General features: G+C 44.6%; 1 protein-coding gene and 1 long non-coding RNA gene across 3 annotated transcripts; both read left to right on the forward strand.

The window, feature by feature from the left end:
* The first annotated feature begins 3,546 nt into the window (after positions 1 to 3,546).
* LOC116819517 (uncharacterized) lies at positions 3,547 to 7,447 on the forward strand. The gene is made up of 2 exons (XR_004372427.2): positions 3,547 to 5,076; positions 5,377 to 7,447. It is a non-coding gene; the product is annotated as an uncharacterized LOC116819517 (long non-coding RNA).
* A 1,873-nt stretch (positions 7,448 to 9,320) lies between these two features.
* SNRNP27 (small nuclear ribonucleoprotein U4/U6.U5 subunit 27) lies at positions 9,321 to 15,965 on the forward strand. Of its 2 annotated transcripts, XM_032771293.2 has the most exons (6): positions 9,324 to 9,444; positions 10,419 to 10,539; positions 11,138 to 11,250; positions 12,090 to 12,169; positions 13,755 to 13,819; positions 15,046 to 15,965. In XM_032771293.2, the coding sequence occupies exons 1-6, from the start codon at positions 9,408 to 9,410 to the stop codon at positions 15,098 to 15,100; spliced, it is 471 nt and encodes a 156-aa protein (XP_032627184.1). In that variant the 5' UTR covers positions 9,324 to 9,407; the 3' UTR covers positions 15,101 to 15,965. The 2 variants fall into 2 exon arrangements, with proteins under 2 accessions (XP_032627183.1, XP_032627184.1); XM_032771292.1 differs by lacking the exon at positions 13,755 to 13,819 and having other exon boundaries at positions 9,321 to 9,444.
* The last annotated feature ends 2,664 nt before the right edge of the window (positions 15,966 to 18,629 follow it).

Consider the following 18,629-nt stretch of genomic DNA (forward strand, 5'->3'; position numbering starts at 1 on the left):
GGCTTAACCTGCCCCCAATCTCTAACCTTCATCTCCTCTTCAAAATAACACAAAGTTACCAACAGATGAGGATTATTACAATTTACAGTCAGAGAATCATAGAAATATAGGGCTAGAAGGGTCATTGAGAGATCATCTAATTCATCCCCCCATGCTAAGATAGGATTAAGTAAAGCTAGACCATCCCTGACAGGTGTTTGTCCAACCTATTCTTAGAATCCTCCAATGATGTGGATTCCACAACCTCCCTTGGTAACCTATTCCAGTGCTTAACCATCTGGATAGTTTGAAAGGTTGAGCTAATATCTAACCTATCATGCCACAGTTAAAGGAGATAAACAGGGCAATGTTCCTCTGTCAGTTTGAGGACTCTGGCATTAAAGGTGCTAACCAAATGAAATCTTGATCTTGCCCCATTGAAACAAGTTTTCCATTGGTTTAAATGGGAGCTGGATCAGATCCCGAAGGCTTAGGGTCGCGGTTCTCAAACAATGGGCTATTGTTAGTCCGCAGAATGGCACTTGGGGGTGGGGGGGTGTTGAGAAACTGGGAAAGAGGTAGTCCATGGAGAAATCTTTCTCTGTCATCAGATCCACAGAATGGAAGGCTTGAAAACAACTGACTTAGAAGGATATTGTAGTCTATATACTGACACAGTGTTCTGGGTCAGGCTCACCTCTAACGTCTATCAGTAGTTCTATAAGATCAGGAAGCGAGGCCTCTTTCTGTAGTAGGCCGGACTTGAAACCCTGCATGCTGAATGCCATGAAGTTTGGATTTGGATGTGATTCCAGATCCATAATTTATGAGCCGGATCCATCTCTGCCTGTATGAAGCAAACTGATTGGAAAAATTCTGAGAAAAAAACAACTTTCATTGTTTTTTTTTTGTTTTTTTTAAATGTTCCAACCCTGTGGTTTTCAGAGTCTCATTTGTGTTGGAATGAGGCTGTGGGGTCTAGAGGTTAAAGCACATGACTGTATCTTAGGAGACCAGAGTTCTATTCTCAGCTCTGGCCTGCTGGTTGACCTTGGGTTAGTCTCTGCACCTCAGTTTCCCCTATGTGCTTTGAGCTCTGCTGTTGAAAAGTGCTATATATGAATGCTAGGTATGGTTATTTATTATTCCCCTTCACAATAACAGAATCTGTTCAGACAAAATGTCCTTGAAATAATCTTTTTTTAATAAGGCTCTTGTGGTGGGGAATCCAAGAACATGCCTTCCAGAAAGATCCATACTGAGAAAGTAGCTGATGCATTTTCTTCATAGGGTAGGGAATCAGCTCCCCAATCTTGCATCACAATTTGCCTTAATAAAGAACTATGTGGTGATTCGCAATTTTTAATAAACACTAAAATCTTGCTTTGCCACCTTTTTGAGGGGACGGGGGTGGGGAGGAATAGGATGGAGGGGAAGATATTTTGAAAACTCAAGTTATTTTTATTTTAAAGGGCAAGTTACTAGGTGTGCTTGGCAAATGTGGAACACAAAAAAAAATCAACAAAAAAAACCTCAACAGCAAAAACACCGGACCTTTTAGATATATTCTCTTGGTGTTCATGTGTGCTAGATAAACTAAATCCAGGTCCTTAAGGTTAGCTGTGCTTACATTTCTGTTGCTTAAATCCATTGTATGCACGATGGGCAGTTTTTGACAAATTAAAGGCCCAAACCTATAAATATTTACTGTTGGATGTTGTGCTTATTAACATTAGATTTTAAGGCCAGAAAAGCTCATTATGACCATCTAGTCTGAATTGCTGAATAATACAGGCTAGAGAATTTCACCCCTGAGTGATCCTACATAGTCAGTGGTTATTATTGACCATGATGTCTTACTGTTGTTTAATATCTGAATTACAACTCTGCCCAGAGGCCCATGATCCGGATTGGGGCCCCATTGGACTAAGTGCTGTATAAACATAGATGAAAGCATGGTCCCTGCCTTCAGAGAGCTTGAAATCTTGGGTCCTGCTTCTGCAGCAGACGCCACAGACCCATATGAAGGGGTCCGTCTATGTGGTGTCAGTCACAGTACTGGGCCTAAGACCCCTAAGATCTCAGTCCTGCAGTCAGATCATGTGAGGTCCCACAAATTCCAGTGGGGCTTCCTGTGAATGTGCGCACACCATGTGGGTCAGACTGCAGGACTGGGGACTAGAGTGGTGCCTGAGTCTTATGCTGAGGTGAATTCCACCCTTAGTACAATTAATACATGGGGCAAAATTCAGACTTCATGTAGCTAATCAGCTCCATTGACCTCCTTATTTGTTACTTATACTGGAATTGCATCCGTTTACACCAGCTCTGATTTTTGCCCTGTGGTGTGTCCAGTTTTAAGGTCTGGCGCTGCGTGTTGGGCACCAAAGAAGAAAAACATGAGCCAAGGTCTGCTCCGTGGAAAGGCAAATGTTGAGATGCGTGACCGGGTAAGCCGAGAAGGGCCATGTGAGGAACATGTAGGTTAGAGACATACTCAAAGAAACAGCCATAAACAAAAGAACGAGGGAGTGCAGGCTCAGATGGCCTGGTGATGTAAAACACAGTCTAGACAACTATGTGGGTAAGAGAGGCCAAGAGATCAAGACTGAAGGGAAAAGGCAGCGAGGCTGACTCAAGAAGAAATGGTGGGATGTCATAAGGGAAGATACAAAAACAACTAGGAGTCTGATGGCATCTTAAAGACTAACAGATTTATTTGAGCATAAGCTTTCGTGGGTAAAAAACCTACTTCTTCAGATACCCGTTAAAGCTTATGCCCAAATAAATCTGTTAGTCTTTAAGGTGCCACCGGACTCCTAGTTGTTTCTATGAATACAGACAAACACAGCTACTCCCTGATAAGGGAAGATGTTAGTTTGTGGTGTGATAGGAGTTAAGGCATTGAGCAAAGTGCTTTGGAGAGAGAGGACATGTAGTACAGACCCCATATGATGGGATTAATGCCAGGAAAAAGAGGAGGTGTGTGTGTGTCTAAGTCAAATATATAGGTGCATAAAGTTAGGCTTAATGTCTGAATAAATCATGAGCAGAGACAAAAGTAATATGACTCCTCACATTTTATTTAGAAGAAAATAAAGGCTGAAAGCTAAGTTCCTGGAACGTCTCAAGCCACCACTCCCCCAGATGAGTAAGAGGTTCGCAACTTGGTCCTAAGACTTTTTACTTTTCTTCTTTTTCCTCTTTTCAGTCTGAGACTTTTGCATCTCCTCTCACCCCTTCTGTACTCACCTGCTTTCCTCCACTTTTGTTTTCTATCTGCCATCTTGCATGTGTTTGTAGACAGCACCAAGGCCGATCGCCACTTCCTTCCCACTCCTTCCTCTGTAAGGTTGGTGTCAGCTTGACATGCGCCCAATTCAGAGCTGTATTTTGGGTATAGACACCGGTACCACCAAAATTAAGGGATGTTTAGATCCAGTGTTCTTGCTGGACCTGTCTCTAGCAGAGATGAGACCATTCCAAAACCCCTGGCCCAAATACCCCCAAATTTTGCAGTCTGGGTATTGATCCCTTCTTCTGAAACACTGTCCACTGTGAGAGACAGACTCTTATACTAGATAGATCATTGATCTATTATGGCCACATTCCTATGAAATGCAGGGATTTCCTGTGTTTGAGACTGAATGGCTAGCAGTGATTACATATGAGTTTGCATGTAAAAGGAAAACAAGCCCTGAATGCCGGAACCTGAGCTGCATACATGCTGCTTCCAAAAGAGGCCTGGGCTAAGTGACTGGGAGTCAGCCCAAGCCCCAGACATGATTTAGAAGCGTCAGACAAAATAGCCTGAAAAGGACCTCAATCAAAATCCTGAACTGTAGTGAAGCTTGGATCTGAATCCAGTTCTTGCAGCCTAAGGCCGTCTCCTCTATAATAGCCCTAGGATCTGACCCTAATTTGGAACTGAAACCATATTGGTAAATATTACTCACTTTACTGGATATGTACACCCATTCCTAACAAGTGGTTCATTGAATAGGGTGCTGGTGCCATTCAGGATGAGATTCTGAGCTTCCGTTAATACCCACTGATGTCCTGATTCTAATCTCACTTCCTGTGGTTTCACACCAGCAAAGCGCCATTGACTTTAGTGGAGTCAGTCGTGATTTGAGGCCTGATCCAGAGCCCAATCAAATCTGTGGAAGTGTTTCCATTGATGTGAAGGGGTTTTAGAGCTGGCCTTTTCATCAGTGTAAAGGAGAGCCGAATCAGGCCTGTGGACATCAGGGGTGCTCAGAATCAGGCCCATGGAGAGGCAAGGGGAGGCTTTCACACATAAGGCACAGAACTGCAAAAGCCTAATGCACCAGTTCCCTCAGAATAACCAGATCCACATAATTTAGGAATCTCTGGGGCTTCTGTTGGCTTTTTTTTGTTGAGCTATTCTGAAGAGAAGCACTTGAGTTAATAAGGAACAATGACCATAGACTAGCTCTGTAATTACATGATATTTACTTAGTGGTTATTCATTTATAAGTTTACATCTGTTCATGGTAACACTTGTGCCATGTAATCGGCAAGGCATAAATAACCGTGTAATTACTCTGAAATTACCCCCTAATTATCTCCCCCATTATGGATCTGATTTATGGTTATTTGTTCCATGGAAAGGGGAGGGGGAAGAAGAGGAAAAGCTCCATGTGAAGCAATGGCTGAAATGTACAGGATCTAATTCTGTCTTCTCCACCCTCCCTGAATATTCCCAATGCTTGGCTTGATTTTTGGAGAAGGGGCTTCACGCAGAAGTGTTTTGTGGTTCACAGAGGGCTGGACTGGCCCCTGGTAGTCCAGCCTCATTAAGGGGCAGCATGGAACAGCAGTGCCCCAGGGAAAGTGCACAGTCTCCATTGTGACGGTGAGAATCACAACTGGATCTCTGCTTCCTCTTTTTTTCCACAAGGTAAATAATCTTCCCCAGACCTTTTACTGGCACACCTCACTTCCCCCTCCAGCTGGCTCACTTACCTTGGCTGGCATGTTAGGGAAGGATCCAGTGTCCACCCCTCCCTGCCCACCTGCATCAGAGGGGGTGTGGCCTTCGCTTTCCCCACTGTACAGGGGTTGGGGCTACAGGTACCCAGGGCCGGCGCTTCCATTTAGGCAACCTAGGCAGTTGCCTAGGGCGCTAGGATTTCGGGGGGCGGCATTTTGCCACTCTTGGCGGCAATTTGGCGGCAGGGGATCCTTCCGCTGTCCAGGTCTTCGGCGACAATTCTGCAGCGGGTCCTTCACTCGCTCCGGGACCTGTCGCAGAATTGCCACTGAAGACCCGGAGCGCGGAAGGACCCCCCAGCCGCAAAATTGCTGCCAACGACCGGGAGCGCGGAAGGACCCCTGCCTAGGGTGCCAAAAACCCTGGCGCTGCTCCTGCAGGTACCCAGTCCAGGTGAATACATAGGCTTACACTTACATGCAGCTGGGCTGATGACTGATCCTGGAGATGCTTGATCAAGGTTATAGCTGTACAGTTTGGAGATTGGGAGGAGAAGAGGGAGAGGGCTTTTTAAAAGCACACACTCAGCCTGTAGCCCTCTTCTTGCAGTCACACACACACTGGGGTTTGAGCACCTACCCAGAGAAACAGGCTGCTTGAAATATGAGTTAGAGGGAGGTTGTGACTGTCCATTATCCTGTGTCTGAGTAGAAGAGCTTCATTCTTACTTTCAACGTCATATAGCAAGGCCTGCACTGTGGACCATACCACACAGGGACTGTCTTTGTCTTAAGCAAGTATTTTAAAGTAGCCCCAAAGCTTCCAGTTCAAATTTGTTTGCTAGATTTTTTTTCTTTTCTTTTTTTAAAGAAGGACCCTGGGCCAAATTCAGCTCTGGATTAAGCAGGCACAAATCCTCATTCTCTTCTGTTTAGATTCATAGACTGTGCCCATCACCATGGTATCTGAGAACATTGAACCGGATTCTCCTCTCACTGATACTAGTGTAAAGTAGGAGTGACGCTATTGAAGCCAATGAAGTTGTAAACACAGAGGAAGGTCTTAATCCAATGTCCATTGAGGTCAATGGAAAGACACCATTGTTTTCTGTAAGTGTTGGATGGGCCCTCAATGAGAGTAGCATAAGGCCTGTTGACCTCACAATACTGCACTCACTCATAAGACCTTTGGTCCCATCTCTGCTAGGCCACTTAGGTGGGCTGGTGCCTTGAGCGATTATTTCCATAAGGTTTTTCTATCCAAGGCCAGTGCATATGCATTGGTCTGAACTGAGTGTTTGGCCGTTAGCCTGACTACTGTCAAACACCAAACAGACTGGGAGGTGGAAGAAACTTGTCTTTCAAAGAAACATTCATCTACAACTGTAGTCCCTGTGTGTCTTTCCTTTCCAGCATTGAGTTCACCACTAGTAGCTGGCCTGATTTGAACCACAGTTGCAGGGAAGGGAAGGCAAAAGGCTAGGCACTCCTCACGCTTCAGAAATAGACATCACAATCATTCAGCCCCCTACCAACATGAATCTTAGTGAAGATGAACTTTGCAGAGAAACCCTCCGTGCTTGGCGGTGACGGGAATAAGAATATGGACATAGCAGGGCTGCTAAAGCAATGGAAATGGCTAACAGGTGACATCAAACCAACGGACATACCAAATAACATCAGATTTCCCTTGCTGATTGACAGGTGAGCCTGCTCAAATCCACAAGCAGATGTTTTCCACCCTTCAAACTAGCTCTTTATGCTTTGCCTGTCACCGCAAATTGGCTGAGGGTAACAGTACACTAAAATGTGTAGTAACCCAGGGTAGCCTGATCGGTAAATTAACAATAACCAAACTAACGTAAGGTACAATGTTCTGTATATCAGTTGGGCTGTTAAAGTGAAATGTCTGTGTCTGACAATCGTTGCTTGAAAGTGCTATTTAATGTCTTTGTCTCTAAATAAGCCCCAGTGTTTGGCCTTTTGCTAATATTGTGAAGTTTTACATTAGGGTTCTGGTGTAAATAACTTTATTGCTACTTAGACCCTAGTATCCTGTATCTGTGCATAATTACTTGAAAGCTATATTTTTTTCTGTATGTCGACATACACTTTTCCAGTGAACAGGACATTCAGATTTGCAGTTTGTTTCCTGGAGGGTTTTCCTTTGCAATTTTATATTCTGTTTTGGTTTTTAATCTTTCAATGCCCAAGTCATCCTGCTGTTTTAAAGAGAATTTTTTGTGGTGTGATTTCCAAGCCCTTTATCTACATTGGGTTAGAGTTTTGTTAAAACTGCATGTCCCTGCATATAAATAATTGTATACGCTCTTCTTTTCTGAATGGATATTACTGTATTAAAGCAACTACACTCAGTGTGGATATGGTTCTCTCTTTAGGCCTGTGCAAGTCCAGCCTGAGTGATGTCAGGACCAGAGGCTCATTGTAAAAATGCTATTCCTCTTTGATAGCTCTGGAACAGCAGCAAATGAAATATACTTTCACCATAACACTTACAACGCGTTTTCTTTTCATGTGACTTTTGCTTTGGTAAGTGAAATCCTCCCATGAAGCCACTTCCACGATGCTGGCTTGGGCTGGTGGTATCAGCTTCAGGCAGAAGAAGGGTGTTCAGTCTTCCTGTCTTTCACTACTGTGCTGAAACTGCTTGTTAAAAATGCTACTGGCGGATTTCCTATTCAATGACCTAAACCTCCCAAACGGATTTCACACAGTTATTAGATAACTTTTAATCATTACCGCTGTGGGGTGAGCTGGGCTGAAGCAGCAATATAGAGGCAAACGTTTGGTGCACCTAGCTCGTTCTCTGAACTATCCAGCTGCTTTAGAACATTTCCTCGAAGACAGGCTCCAAGTTTTTCCATGGGCCCTGTTTACCAGCACTCAACGTGGTATTATTCTCCCAAACTCCACTTACAACACCAAAATGAGACACTGCTCAGATTAAGTTGTCCAGCAATTTATAATATAATTGTCTCTCTTCTTTCTTGAAAGCTTTGCTTAGCAGTGAAGTAGTCAGCAGTGTTGACATACCTTACTATCATTGAAGTACACCTCCACTGCGGTTCACTAAGGGTAGTTTACACTGTTCAGGCAGACATCATGACACTGATTTACATCTGGTTTGCAATTTGAAGGTTCTCTTTGGAATTTTAAGGGCTGGAGATTCTAAAGCACGTGACAGAAGCCCTGGAGAAAATACCAGCCTGATGAGCTGAGATAAGTCAGCCCAAACTGACCAGTGCATAAGATCCCTGTATCTAGTCCCTGTAGTCTGGTTTGTCCTTCTTTAGGAGGGTGGGAATTCGTATGGGTCTTTCTCTGCCAGGTTGCCAAATTAGCAGCTCAGAGAATCCATGTAACACACAGCTGAAATATGATACCACCCCCAAAGTAGCATGAATTGATTTTTTGCTGCCCCAAGCGGCGAAGAAAAAGAAAAGAGAAAACCCAATTGAAGTGGAGCAATTGATCTGCCACCAAAGTGCTGCCGAAGAGGAAGTGAGGCACTGAAGGACCCGTCGCCGAATTGCCACCGCAGATCCAGACATGCTGCCCAACAACGGATGAACTGCCACCCCTTTCTATTGGCCTCCCCAGGCACCTGCTTCCTTTGCTGGTGCCTGGAGCCGGCTCTGCCATGGGGGTTCTTTAATGCCCACAGTTACTCAAGCCTTGGGTTTTATATCTCCACTGAAAGATGGCACCTCCTGATGCTATTGCTGGGTTATTGTCTCACTACTCTTTCATAGGAAAAAGTACCTACTGAATCACCAGCATCTTAGATACTCCTTGGATGTCTCCCACCCAGGGCCGCCGAGAGCGCGTTCAGACCCCAGTGAAAAAAAAAATTTGGGCCCCCCAGCAAGGGCGGAACAGCTAAACAGTCGGGGAAGCCGGGCCCACTTCCGGACAGCTGGGCTCTGGTAATTTGTACCGGCTTCCCCCTACCTCTCATCGTGGGTGGCAGGGTCTGCACTAGGACTTCAGTGGGAAAGGGAGCGGACGCTGGGATCTTGTCCTGTCTGCGCTGGGATCTGTGGCCACCAATGCAGTCCAGACGATCCCCGAGATAAGCCGCAGGCTAACCCCACACTAGGGGTTTGCTGGGGCTAACTCCAACGTGGCCAGGCCCTAAGCCCACATGTGCTGGGCACTGCAACTTGGGACAAACCCTAGTGGTTGGGACCTGCCAGTTGGTTGATGTGAGATGAGGGGATAAGGGCAAGGCTGTGCCCTGAGGGCCCCTCCCCCAGCCCAAACCCAAAGCCAAAAGAGGTGCCCAGGGAAACCCTATCGGCCCGGAACCAAAGTGCGGCGGAGCGAGTTCGCAGCGGGAGCGGGACGGGGGACTGCCCACCGGAAGTGCCAGGCGGACAGTTCTTCTGCTGGATGTGCCAGCCGGCTGGGGGCTGAGGCCGAGGGAGCCGCTGAGGGCTGGGCTCGGCGGGATGGTCCGGAGCCGCTCCAGGTCCCCCCCGCGGAGGGGTGAGTGCCTGGGGAGGGGGTCCGAGATACCGGGGCACCCCCTGCAATGGGGGGGGGGTGTCTCAGAGGCACCGTCCGCCCTGGGGAGGGACCCGCTGGTCCGCGGCCTACGGCGGGGGTGAGCGGGAAACACCTCTCTGGAGTAGGGGAAGGAGCCCTTGAGCTTTGCCCTGGGTGTCAGTGGAAGCTCCCCCACCCCCGAGAGAGAAGAGCAGGTGTACAGATCCTTGCCCAGGGTGTGTGTACATGGGAGATATTACCCGCATCATCCAGAGACCGGATCGCTGTTGGCGGGAGGTGGGGAAGAGTATTACACCCACAAAGAAAGGCAGGACTGCTCTGATCTCTGCCCTGGGGGAGAGTCACAGATCGCTCTGTAGCGAGGGGAGGGACTCCATGAAGCCAGATAACGGGGCAAGGGGGAAACCTGCTCACATATGGGGGGTAACTAGGGAGCTTTGCCTCCCTGCAGTAGAGGGGATTTCTGATCCCTATCCTGATACAAGGGTGGTGGGGAGATGCACCACAAAGCAAAGGAATGGGGCATGCTGTTAAAGGAATGGAAATAAGCCAAATCTAGAATCCAATCCACCTGTGGCAGTGGCTCGCTGACCAGGATCTTGTCTGTTAGGAGGGAGGTCCCTATTTCTATTTTAGTAATAGAGCCTCAACTGTTTTTCCTCTCTTTGCCTCTGAAAAGTTGAACTCAGAATTTTGCAATGAGTACGGTCATGTGTCCCTCATCTTTCCTTCTCTGCTCTTGTTGCTCTTAGGACAATCCTCTTTACCCCTGAGCAAGTCTTGAGGTTTAGGGGATGGAAGAAATCCCTCCCCCCTTTTTTTAGTTTAGTTGTAGCTGATACTCTCTTACAAACATAGAGGTTTACTGAAACTATAACAAGGATGGTGACAGTTCCAGCTAGCCACCATTAATCAGCACCCCCATGTCTTTCCCCAATCATGGCTTCTTTCAGAACGTAGGCGCTCTCGTTCTGCATCACGGGAGAGGGAGAGGAGGCGACGGGAACGTTCAAGGTCCCGGGAAAGGGACAGGAGGAGGAGTCGTTCCCGTTCCCCGCACAGGAGGCGATCCAGGTGAGGAGAAAATATCTGAATTCTTTGAAGACAAAAAGCAGAGCTTCAAGCTGACAGCCCCATACCCCCACTGTTCCTGTTGGTGTCATTCTTACTGTGATATCAACAGGGTAACAGGATACTAGCTTCCCTGGGTGTGGGAAATGGGGCAGGCTGAAGGGGAGAAAAAACAATTCTAGAGTCCGACAGATCTTACTATTAGGGGGCTCTCTACTGATATTCAGCCTGTGCTGTCCTTTACTTAACTAGGGCAAACATGATGAAATTATGCCTTCTTGTATTGGTCATTTGTTTGTTTTGGAGTGCTTTAGCACCTGTGGTCTCTTGTCATGGGTCAGGGCCCTGTTGTGCTAGGTGCTGTACAAACTCAGAACAAAAAGATAGTTCCCGTCCTAAAGAGTTTACAGTCTAAGGATGAGATGAGTCAACAGATAGTGTTTCCTTGTGCACTCCCTCTACCTGTATCTAAGACAATGCCAGCCATTGTAACACCACATAACCATTTTTCTACTTCTTGGGTGTCGCACAAAAAGCTGTAGGTGGGATTATAGTTGAGTGTTGTTGCTGGACTGAAATCTTTACTTGTGTGAAATTCTAGGTCCCCGAGACGGCACAGATCCAGCTCTTCTTCCCCATCCCGGCAGAAGGAAAGGCGAGAGGATGAAAAGAAAGAAAACAAAGACACCAAAAGCAAAGAGCATCAGATCACCGGTAACAGACCAGAGTCCTAATCTTGGGAAGCAAAGCTGGCTATTGGGGCTTTGTGTTTATCTTACCTTGATGTGTAGAGAACCAGTTAAAATATAGTGGACTTTAATCAAATTGGTAAATGGAGTAGATACCCGTGAAAGTGAGGGCCTCTGCAACTGCATAAGCCAGGATTACTAAAGGTGGGTGCTAGTCAAATTTTACCTCAATTTTCTTTTCCCATCTGTGAGTGCACCCCAGTCCTGGACCTGTGCAACCCTTTTTGATAATACTTTGCCCTCTTAGGCCCCACTCCATGTGCTCAGTCATAGTTAATGCACAAAAAAACATTCTGGAAGAGATATGAAACCTCATGCTTTAGGTCACAATTCAGTCACTAACTAGTAGTAGTTGTGACCTTCTTGTGCAGCAGATCATCTCATGCTGCCTACTGTAGGATTTCTGGCATTTTCCTCTGAAGCATCTGGTGCTGACCACTGTCAAAGAGAGGATACAGAACTAGATAGACCTTGGCTCTGATTGAATCTGGCAACTCCAGTATTTCTGCAATTGGTTCTTTGGGGGCAGACATTTGCAGCTTCATGAAGCCCATTAACTGCAAAGGGACTCCATGCAGACCTAAGAGTCAGCCCTTACAGATCTGATCCCAAGATCTGAGGCCTGACAGCCTCTTTAATCTAAGGGGATCTCTAAGCACTTTACAAAGGTTAATGAATTAGGCAGCACACACACAGGATGAGGTAGTAGTTGTGGTTTGCCTGGTATTGTGCAGCCCATCCAAAGTGCCATATTTTGGGTGGGGGGATGATAACAATGACTCTTGTATCTTTCTGTCTTTTCAGAAGAAGATATGGAAGGCAAAACAGAGGAGGAAATTGAGATGATGAAAACAATGGGATTTGCATCCTTTGACACAACAAAAGTGAGTGGACTGTTCCATAGAACTTGATTAAAAAGTCATGGCCTTTTTTTTATTATATTTACAATTCATTCTTGGGTATAGCCAAGCTATCTTGGTAAGTTTAGGAAAATCCTTTACAAGAGGATGGAGGAAGGTTAGCTGTTTTGCTGTAACATTAAATCTCTCGCTGCTACAGGGCTGTCTCTCAGCTTTCGAATTTGTCAGTAAGTAGCAAGAAATAACTCATTGGTGTGTTGAAATATTGCATCAGAAGAGTATTATCGATAGGAACTGCAGAAGAGAGCCAGTATTCCTCTTATAATACAGAATTAGCATGGGACTTCAACATACTGGTCATGATTGGCAGCCCTGCCCCCTTGGGCTGTGAGCCCCTGAGCCCTCACAAGACAAAGTAAGGTGGGCCCAAGTCAGTGCTGTGCTGGGACAGAGGGAGTGTTGCCCTGGAACTTAAACAGATACCCCACTGTGGTGCTGTGCTTGTAGTGGTACTGGCTTTCAGGTGACATGTTAAACCCTTTGGGTTTCCTAGAGAGCAGGGCTTCTGATATTGGCTTCTATTGTGGAAAAATGCGGATGTCTTGATTTTCTTTTCTTGTTGCTTGCCTCTGCTGCTTTTAATCAGCTAGCTCCTGGCTATTAGTTGCAGAGCTTGGATCAGTCCTTTAGCGTGTCTCTGTACTTCTCCCTAAGGGTGTGATCCTGCAAACACTTAATACTGATCATAGTGTTTACTACCCTATTGGCGCTAATTGTATCATAACTGTAGTATCTGTCTATACACCACTCACGCTATAGAGTCTGAGCACCTTGTAATCATTATTTGCCCCTCAGAACTCCCCTGGGAGGAAGGGTGGTATCATTCCTATCTTACAGATGAGGTACTGTGGCACACAGAGGTTAAGTGACTTGCCCAGGGTCACACAGGAAGCCTGCAGTGGAGCCAGAAATTGAGCCCGGGTCTCCTGAGTCACAGACAAGTGCCCTATCCACTAACCATCCTTCCTATTCCTGATGGATACTAAGATGCCTTTTACTCAGAGCCCTGGGAGGGCCTGGTTACAATGTATAAAAACATGTTCCAACAGTGTCTCCCATCCATGATATAGGCTTGGTTGGACAAAGCTGTATCCTGCCACTGTTCTTTATGGAAGCAGATGGGAGTTAACACTGAGCTTTGTGATATGATGTGATCCTAGGCAAGTGATTAGGTCTATAGTTACTGCTTTTGCAAAGGGGGGTTGCTTGGTTAGTTCCATTCATCTGCATGGTAAGACTAACGTGGCAAAGACCTAGAAAGTTGCTACTAACTGGTTTCAACTTGTGCGCGGTGTTGTTGTAGGTTTCAGGTCTGTGTAAGTTTGCAGGCGCGTCTCACTTGGCAACAGAAGTTGGTCCAATAAAAGACAATATCGCACCCACCTTGTCTCTTGTTTCAAGTTGGCTTTCTTAAGAAGGACATACACTCGATTAGATGTGCTGATCCCAGCTCCACAACCTGTGCCCTGGGGTTTCTGTGCCTCTTCCTAAACAGTTCTCTGTAAAGCACACCAAGTTTTGGAGCTCTCTTTCCCATTGTATCTTTCAGGGGAAGAAAGTGGATGGCTCTGTAAATGCCTACGCTATAAACGTGTCACAGAAGAGAAAGTACAGGTTTGTGTTTCTACTACTTGGGCAGACTTGCTTTGATTTGGAGACTGTAATATTGATGTCTGCATGGGTACATTAGAGGAGACGTAATTTCTTTTCCAGGACAATCTGTTTCAGAGAAGGCTTTGTAGTTCTGGTGAGAAGTGTGGCGGTCTCTAGGTTTATTGACTGAGAGGTCATTCTCATCTGTGTTGAGGAGTGCTTGTTGATTTTACATCTAAGCAGTTGTTATACACTACTCAAAACAGATATGTTTCCATAGACTACTCAAAACAGTTTCTTGCCTCTAGTTTCTGTAAAGCTCGATTGCTAATGGAGAGAGGAGTGACCTAAAGAACAAAGGTGCACTCGCTCCCTGTTTCGATATATGTAACTCTGTACAGCACTCGGATGCTGTGGCAATAAATGCAATGTAAATACTTGGCTAGAGTGGTACAGAATGTCACTACATCCCCTGGGAATCGTCTCCCTCTGCTTCTTGTAACAGGCTACATTTTTTAGGCAATCTTCTCTTTTGAACACCCTGCATCCCTAAGTTAAACCTAAGGACTTGTGAAACATACTGTATTGATGGCCTTGGGGACTGAAGTCCTTTAGCCATTGAACACGAACAGCCTGGCAACGGCATGGCAAGCTTCCAAACCAGTGTGCCTCAGCCTAACATAAGCCAGGTTTGCACTAGAATCTTTTGCCAGTATAGCAGGAGTGTGCTGTCTGTTATATCGATATTTCTAAATTGGCAAAAGCCCTAATGCAGATGCAGTTATACAGGCATAAAAGTGCCTTTGTCGGTATAACTTATTTTGCTCACTACATCAGGAAAAGCTGTACTGGCAAAGCACGCCCTCCTGCCCCTGTGGCCAATATAAACTCAATCCAGACATGAGGGTTTGCTGGTGTAAACCTGATTATAGCAGTTAGCTCCAGTGGTTGGGTGACTTCTCCATGGCTCATTCAATTATGACTTATTTGCTGAGACTCCCATCAGACATACCAGTTAGTGCTAGTCCTCTTTGATATTTCTCGAGAACACCCAGCTCACGTCACACAAGGCATGAACAAGCTGTCATAGAGTGGCAGCAGCGTTCTGTCCCAGCCAACCTGTGCTGGATTTCCACCAGCACTTTAAAAAACACCAATCCCATATGAGTAGGTTGGAGCTGCTAAAGCTCATCACAGGTACAGACAATTAAGTTCTAATTATGCTGATTTCTTTCTTCTCATCACAGGCAGTACATGAACAGAAAAGGCGGATTCAACAGACCGTTGGATTTTATTGCCTGATGTCTAGTCTTGTTACCTGTGAAGAATGACCTCTGGAGCATGAATGGTTAACATTTTATTGTCTCGCTATGACTTTTGTGTGCTGGGATCTCAGAGACAGGAACTCAGCTTCTCACCATAAAACGAAATCAGCTTTTTTATGAGAGTCCAGAAACACTTGCTTTGCCTCCTAGGAAGAGAGGGTAAAAATGATGCTTTCTAGAAACATTGAGTTTGAATGTGTTCAGGCCTATTTTGTTCCCTGTCAGGACTTTCCTGTTAGATGTATTATTTTTCATTTCGTCTATGACTTTTTTTTTTAAATAACTAAATATCAATTTCAATAAAAAATGGTATATATCTACTCCCACCCCATAATTAAAATGATGGTGTTGCTCAGGAATAAAGCACTGGAGTGGAGGCTGTTGGAGATATGTCTGGGCAATTATTTGCCCGTCAAACAGAGGGATAAATCACTCTGAAGATAGATCTGGTTTAGGGTTTAAAACGGAAACAGGATTATTTTGAAAGTGTGCTCATGGGAGAATCTCAGGAAGCCATGCTGTCTATAATGTTGAAAAAGAATTGTTTTCCTAATTTAAGATCTCTTCCCCACATCCTTACTTTTCACTTATCCCTTTCCTTACTAGTTAATAATAAAAGTTGTCCAGAACTACCGAGTTGGATAGTATAGCATAGTGTCAAAGGTTGCAATGAGTTTACTTACTGTTTGGCTTGGAAAAATGTACTGTGTTGAAATAGTCTTTAATTTTCATATTTGTTTACAGATTTCTTACTTAAAATTCTTCTTGAGGCTGATTCTTCTCTGAGAAAAATTTGGAGGTGACTCTGGGTTATATTAAAGACCCAGAGGTGAAACATTTAATGCCTTCCGCTTTCATTTTTTACTATGCATCTAGATTATTTTTATAAACAACCTTTTCCAAATGCTGTGGTTTATTTGCTGTTCCATTTCACACACATACCAGCAGGTGGCAGCACATGCAGTGGCTGATTTCAAGAGGTAGATTAAAACTTATTCATAGTGTAGACCACATGCCCATTTGACATAAAGTGCCTAATGAACACCTCTGTTCCCATTCACAATCATGTACACCTCTCCCATTCACGATTGCATAACGTCCCTGTGGCAAATACCCTTGTTACTTACATGGCAAAGGAACATTTGAAAAGTGCTGCGTGTATTTTAGCTTTTCCTCGTTCAATAAGTAGTGTTTGTCATTCCTTGAAAAATATTAATCGTGTTCTCTGTTGCTCTTCATCTCCTCTCTCCAGTCTGTCTGTGGGACCAGTCCGCTGTCTCTGAACCATCAGCATCTGATCCTAAACCTCTTGTGGACTGAGGTTTTGGGAATGTCTGATCAGAAGTTTGATAACTCTCACATGATGCAAATAGTTAAAATCTCTTGCATACATGTACCTTTTAACATCCAAGACGTGGATAGCAAATGGCCTTTGCCTTAAATGACCTGTTTTCTTTTTTAATCAAGCTCAGTATTCATGCTTTGACAATTGAGGTCTTTTCCTAAAGGTGCTTCATTACTCCAGCCTTCACATTTTATCACATCTTTTCCTGTAGCCTCCATGACCATTGACAAGCTAAACATGATTTTATATTTTCCTTTCCCCCAACTAATCTGAGAGAGGGAACAATCCCGATTAAAGTCACATGTGCAACCCTGCGATGACCTAGAATAGCATTAGGATTTATTCACAGCCTACACAAATAAATGTAGGGACCCAACACTAGCAGGATGCTAATAGGCCATGCAGGCAGAAAACACTGAGGCCAAGCACAATCTGAACCCTGGCAATGGAGACTGTTGCCATCTGAAATTGGGCAGGCAAACCCCATAAATAAAGGTAGGCCAGAGCCTGTTTAAAACAGTGAGTAAAGATCGTACTGCATATGACAGAAGACTGGGGAAGTTGACTGCCTGCAGTGTAGAACTGCTAGTCATTAGATGAGGAGAAAGAAGATTTTCAAAGGCACAAATTAGCTGAACACCTGAAAGTTAAGCCTGTAGAAAATCTAAATCTCTAACAATTCGTGCTGGCTTTTGAAATTTTTTCCCATTTGGAAGATTCTGTTTTACATGAGGATGATCATGTTCCCCCACCCCAGAACACAACCACAGTAGAGATGAAGATGTTCTGTTAAAGCTCATGCCTAATTCTTAATCTCAGGCAGTATTCCAGTTTTCTACTGGGCCTTTGACAAACAAAGATTAAAGCAGCCTAGAGGTGAGGGCAGTGTCTTTATTCCAAGGCTTTATCCTACCAGAAGTCTTGATTAGCACAATATAGCGGAAAGCTAGGCAGAAACCTTTTTTTTTTGCTGACAGCCAATAAATTCCCTCTGGCTGCCTGAGCCATGTCAAGTTAGCAGGATGTGAAATAGAGTATTACTACCTTAAATCCTTAACTGATTGATTATGGATGGATTGCTGGAGTTGCTTTAGTCCTAGTCCACACCCCAGTGAGACATGCAGGACAATGATCTCCCAGAGAAGCATCACGTGATTCTAATGCACAGAGAAGATAAGTTAGTGCTTGACTAGGAGCATTTGTTTTTGCACTGGTATGGAATCCCTCAGGCAGCAGTCACCTTCCAAGTTTAGGTGAGCAGGTGAAGAATTCATCTTAAAACCAAGACATCTTGTTCCAGGACAATCTGGAATTAAGCTTGTTCCAGGACAACCAGACACTTGCTAATGACTGGTTTTTAATCAATCAGTGAAGAGAAGGTGGTAACAGGCTGAGATACACAAGGGAAAAGAAAAAAACAACAACTAAGAATAGGTGAGGGGAGAGAGGCACAATTAGAAAAGACCATTTTGTGGGGTTAGCAAGAGTCTCAGGGGAAAGCAAATATTTGAAATAGATGAAAAATAGCAAAATGAATCTGGAGGCAATATAGACACTGAAAAAGACCAAGACATTAACCTTAAAGAGAAGGAAAAGTGGAGGCTAGCAAGCAGGAAAGGAGAAAAGGCAGGTATAGTAAGTGTTTGTGCAGATGTGTTTGCTTTAAACAGTATTTAACTGTGACTTAATGGTAGTTCAGCTGTTTGCAGCAACATCAAACATGCTGTTCCCTGGTGTTAGGGAATAGGAAATTGACAGTCTTTGTTGAAGGTTCCCCCTAGTCTTTGAAAAGAGCAGAGGTAACCTGCCTTTCTGTGGTGCTTCATCTGAATGCTATTTCTGTGGTTGCTTTTTACGGCTCCATTTACTGATTGCTGCTTTAAAAAGAGATCTGAAATGTAGTTGTCCCTCATTTACATGTGGAGGTTATGGTTAGTGAGGCAAGTGTTATTAGCCATCTTGTCTGAATGCAGTAGGCAAGAGAACACCTGCAAGTCACTTCGGATCATGTAAAAGTTGTGTATTTCCTTTGTACATAAAGTCATGATATAATAGGACATGGCTTGACTTACAAGAATGGAAACAAAGCATGTACAGCAATCTGTGTTTTATGATGTTGTCAGTTAAATGGTTGAACTACTGTTTATATGTCAGGGTTCAT

The sequence above is a fragment of the Chelonoidis abingdonii genome, chromosome 2 (genome assembly GCF_003597395.2).
Source record: "Chelonoidis abingdonii isolate Lonesome George chromosome 2, CheloAbing_2.0, whole genome shotgun sequence".
Lineage (NCBI taxonomy): Eukaryota > Metazoa > Chordata > Testudines > Testudinidae > Chelonoidis > Chelonoidis abingdonii.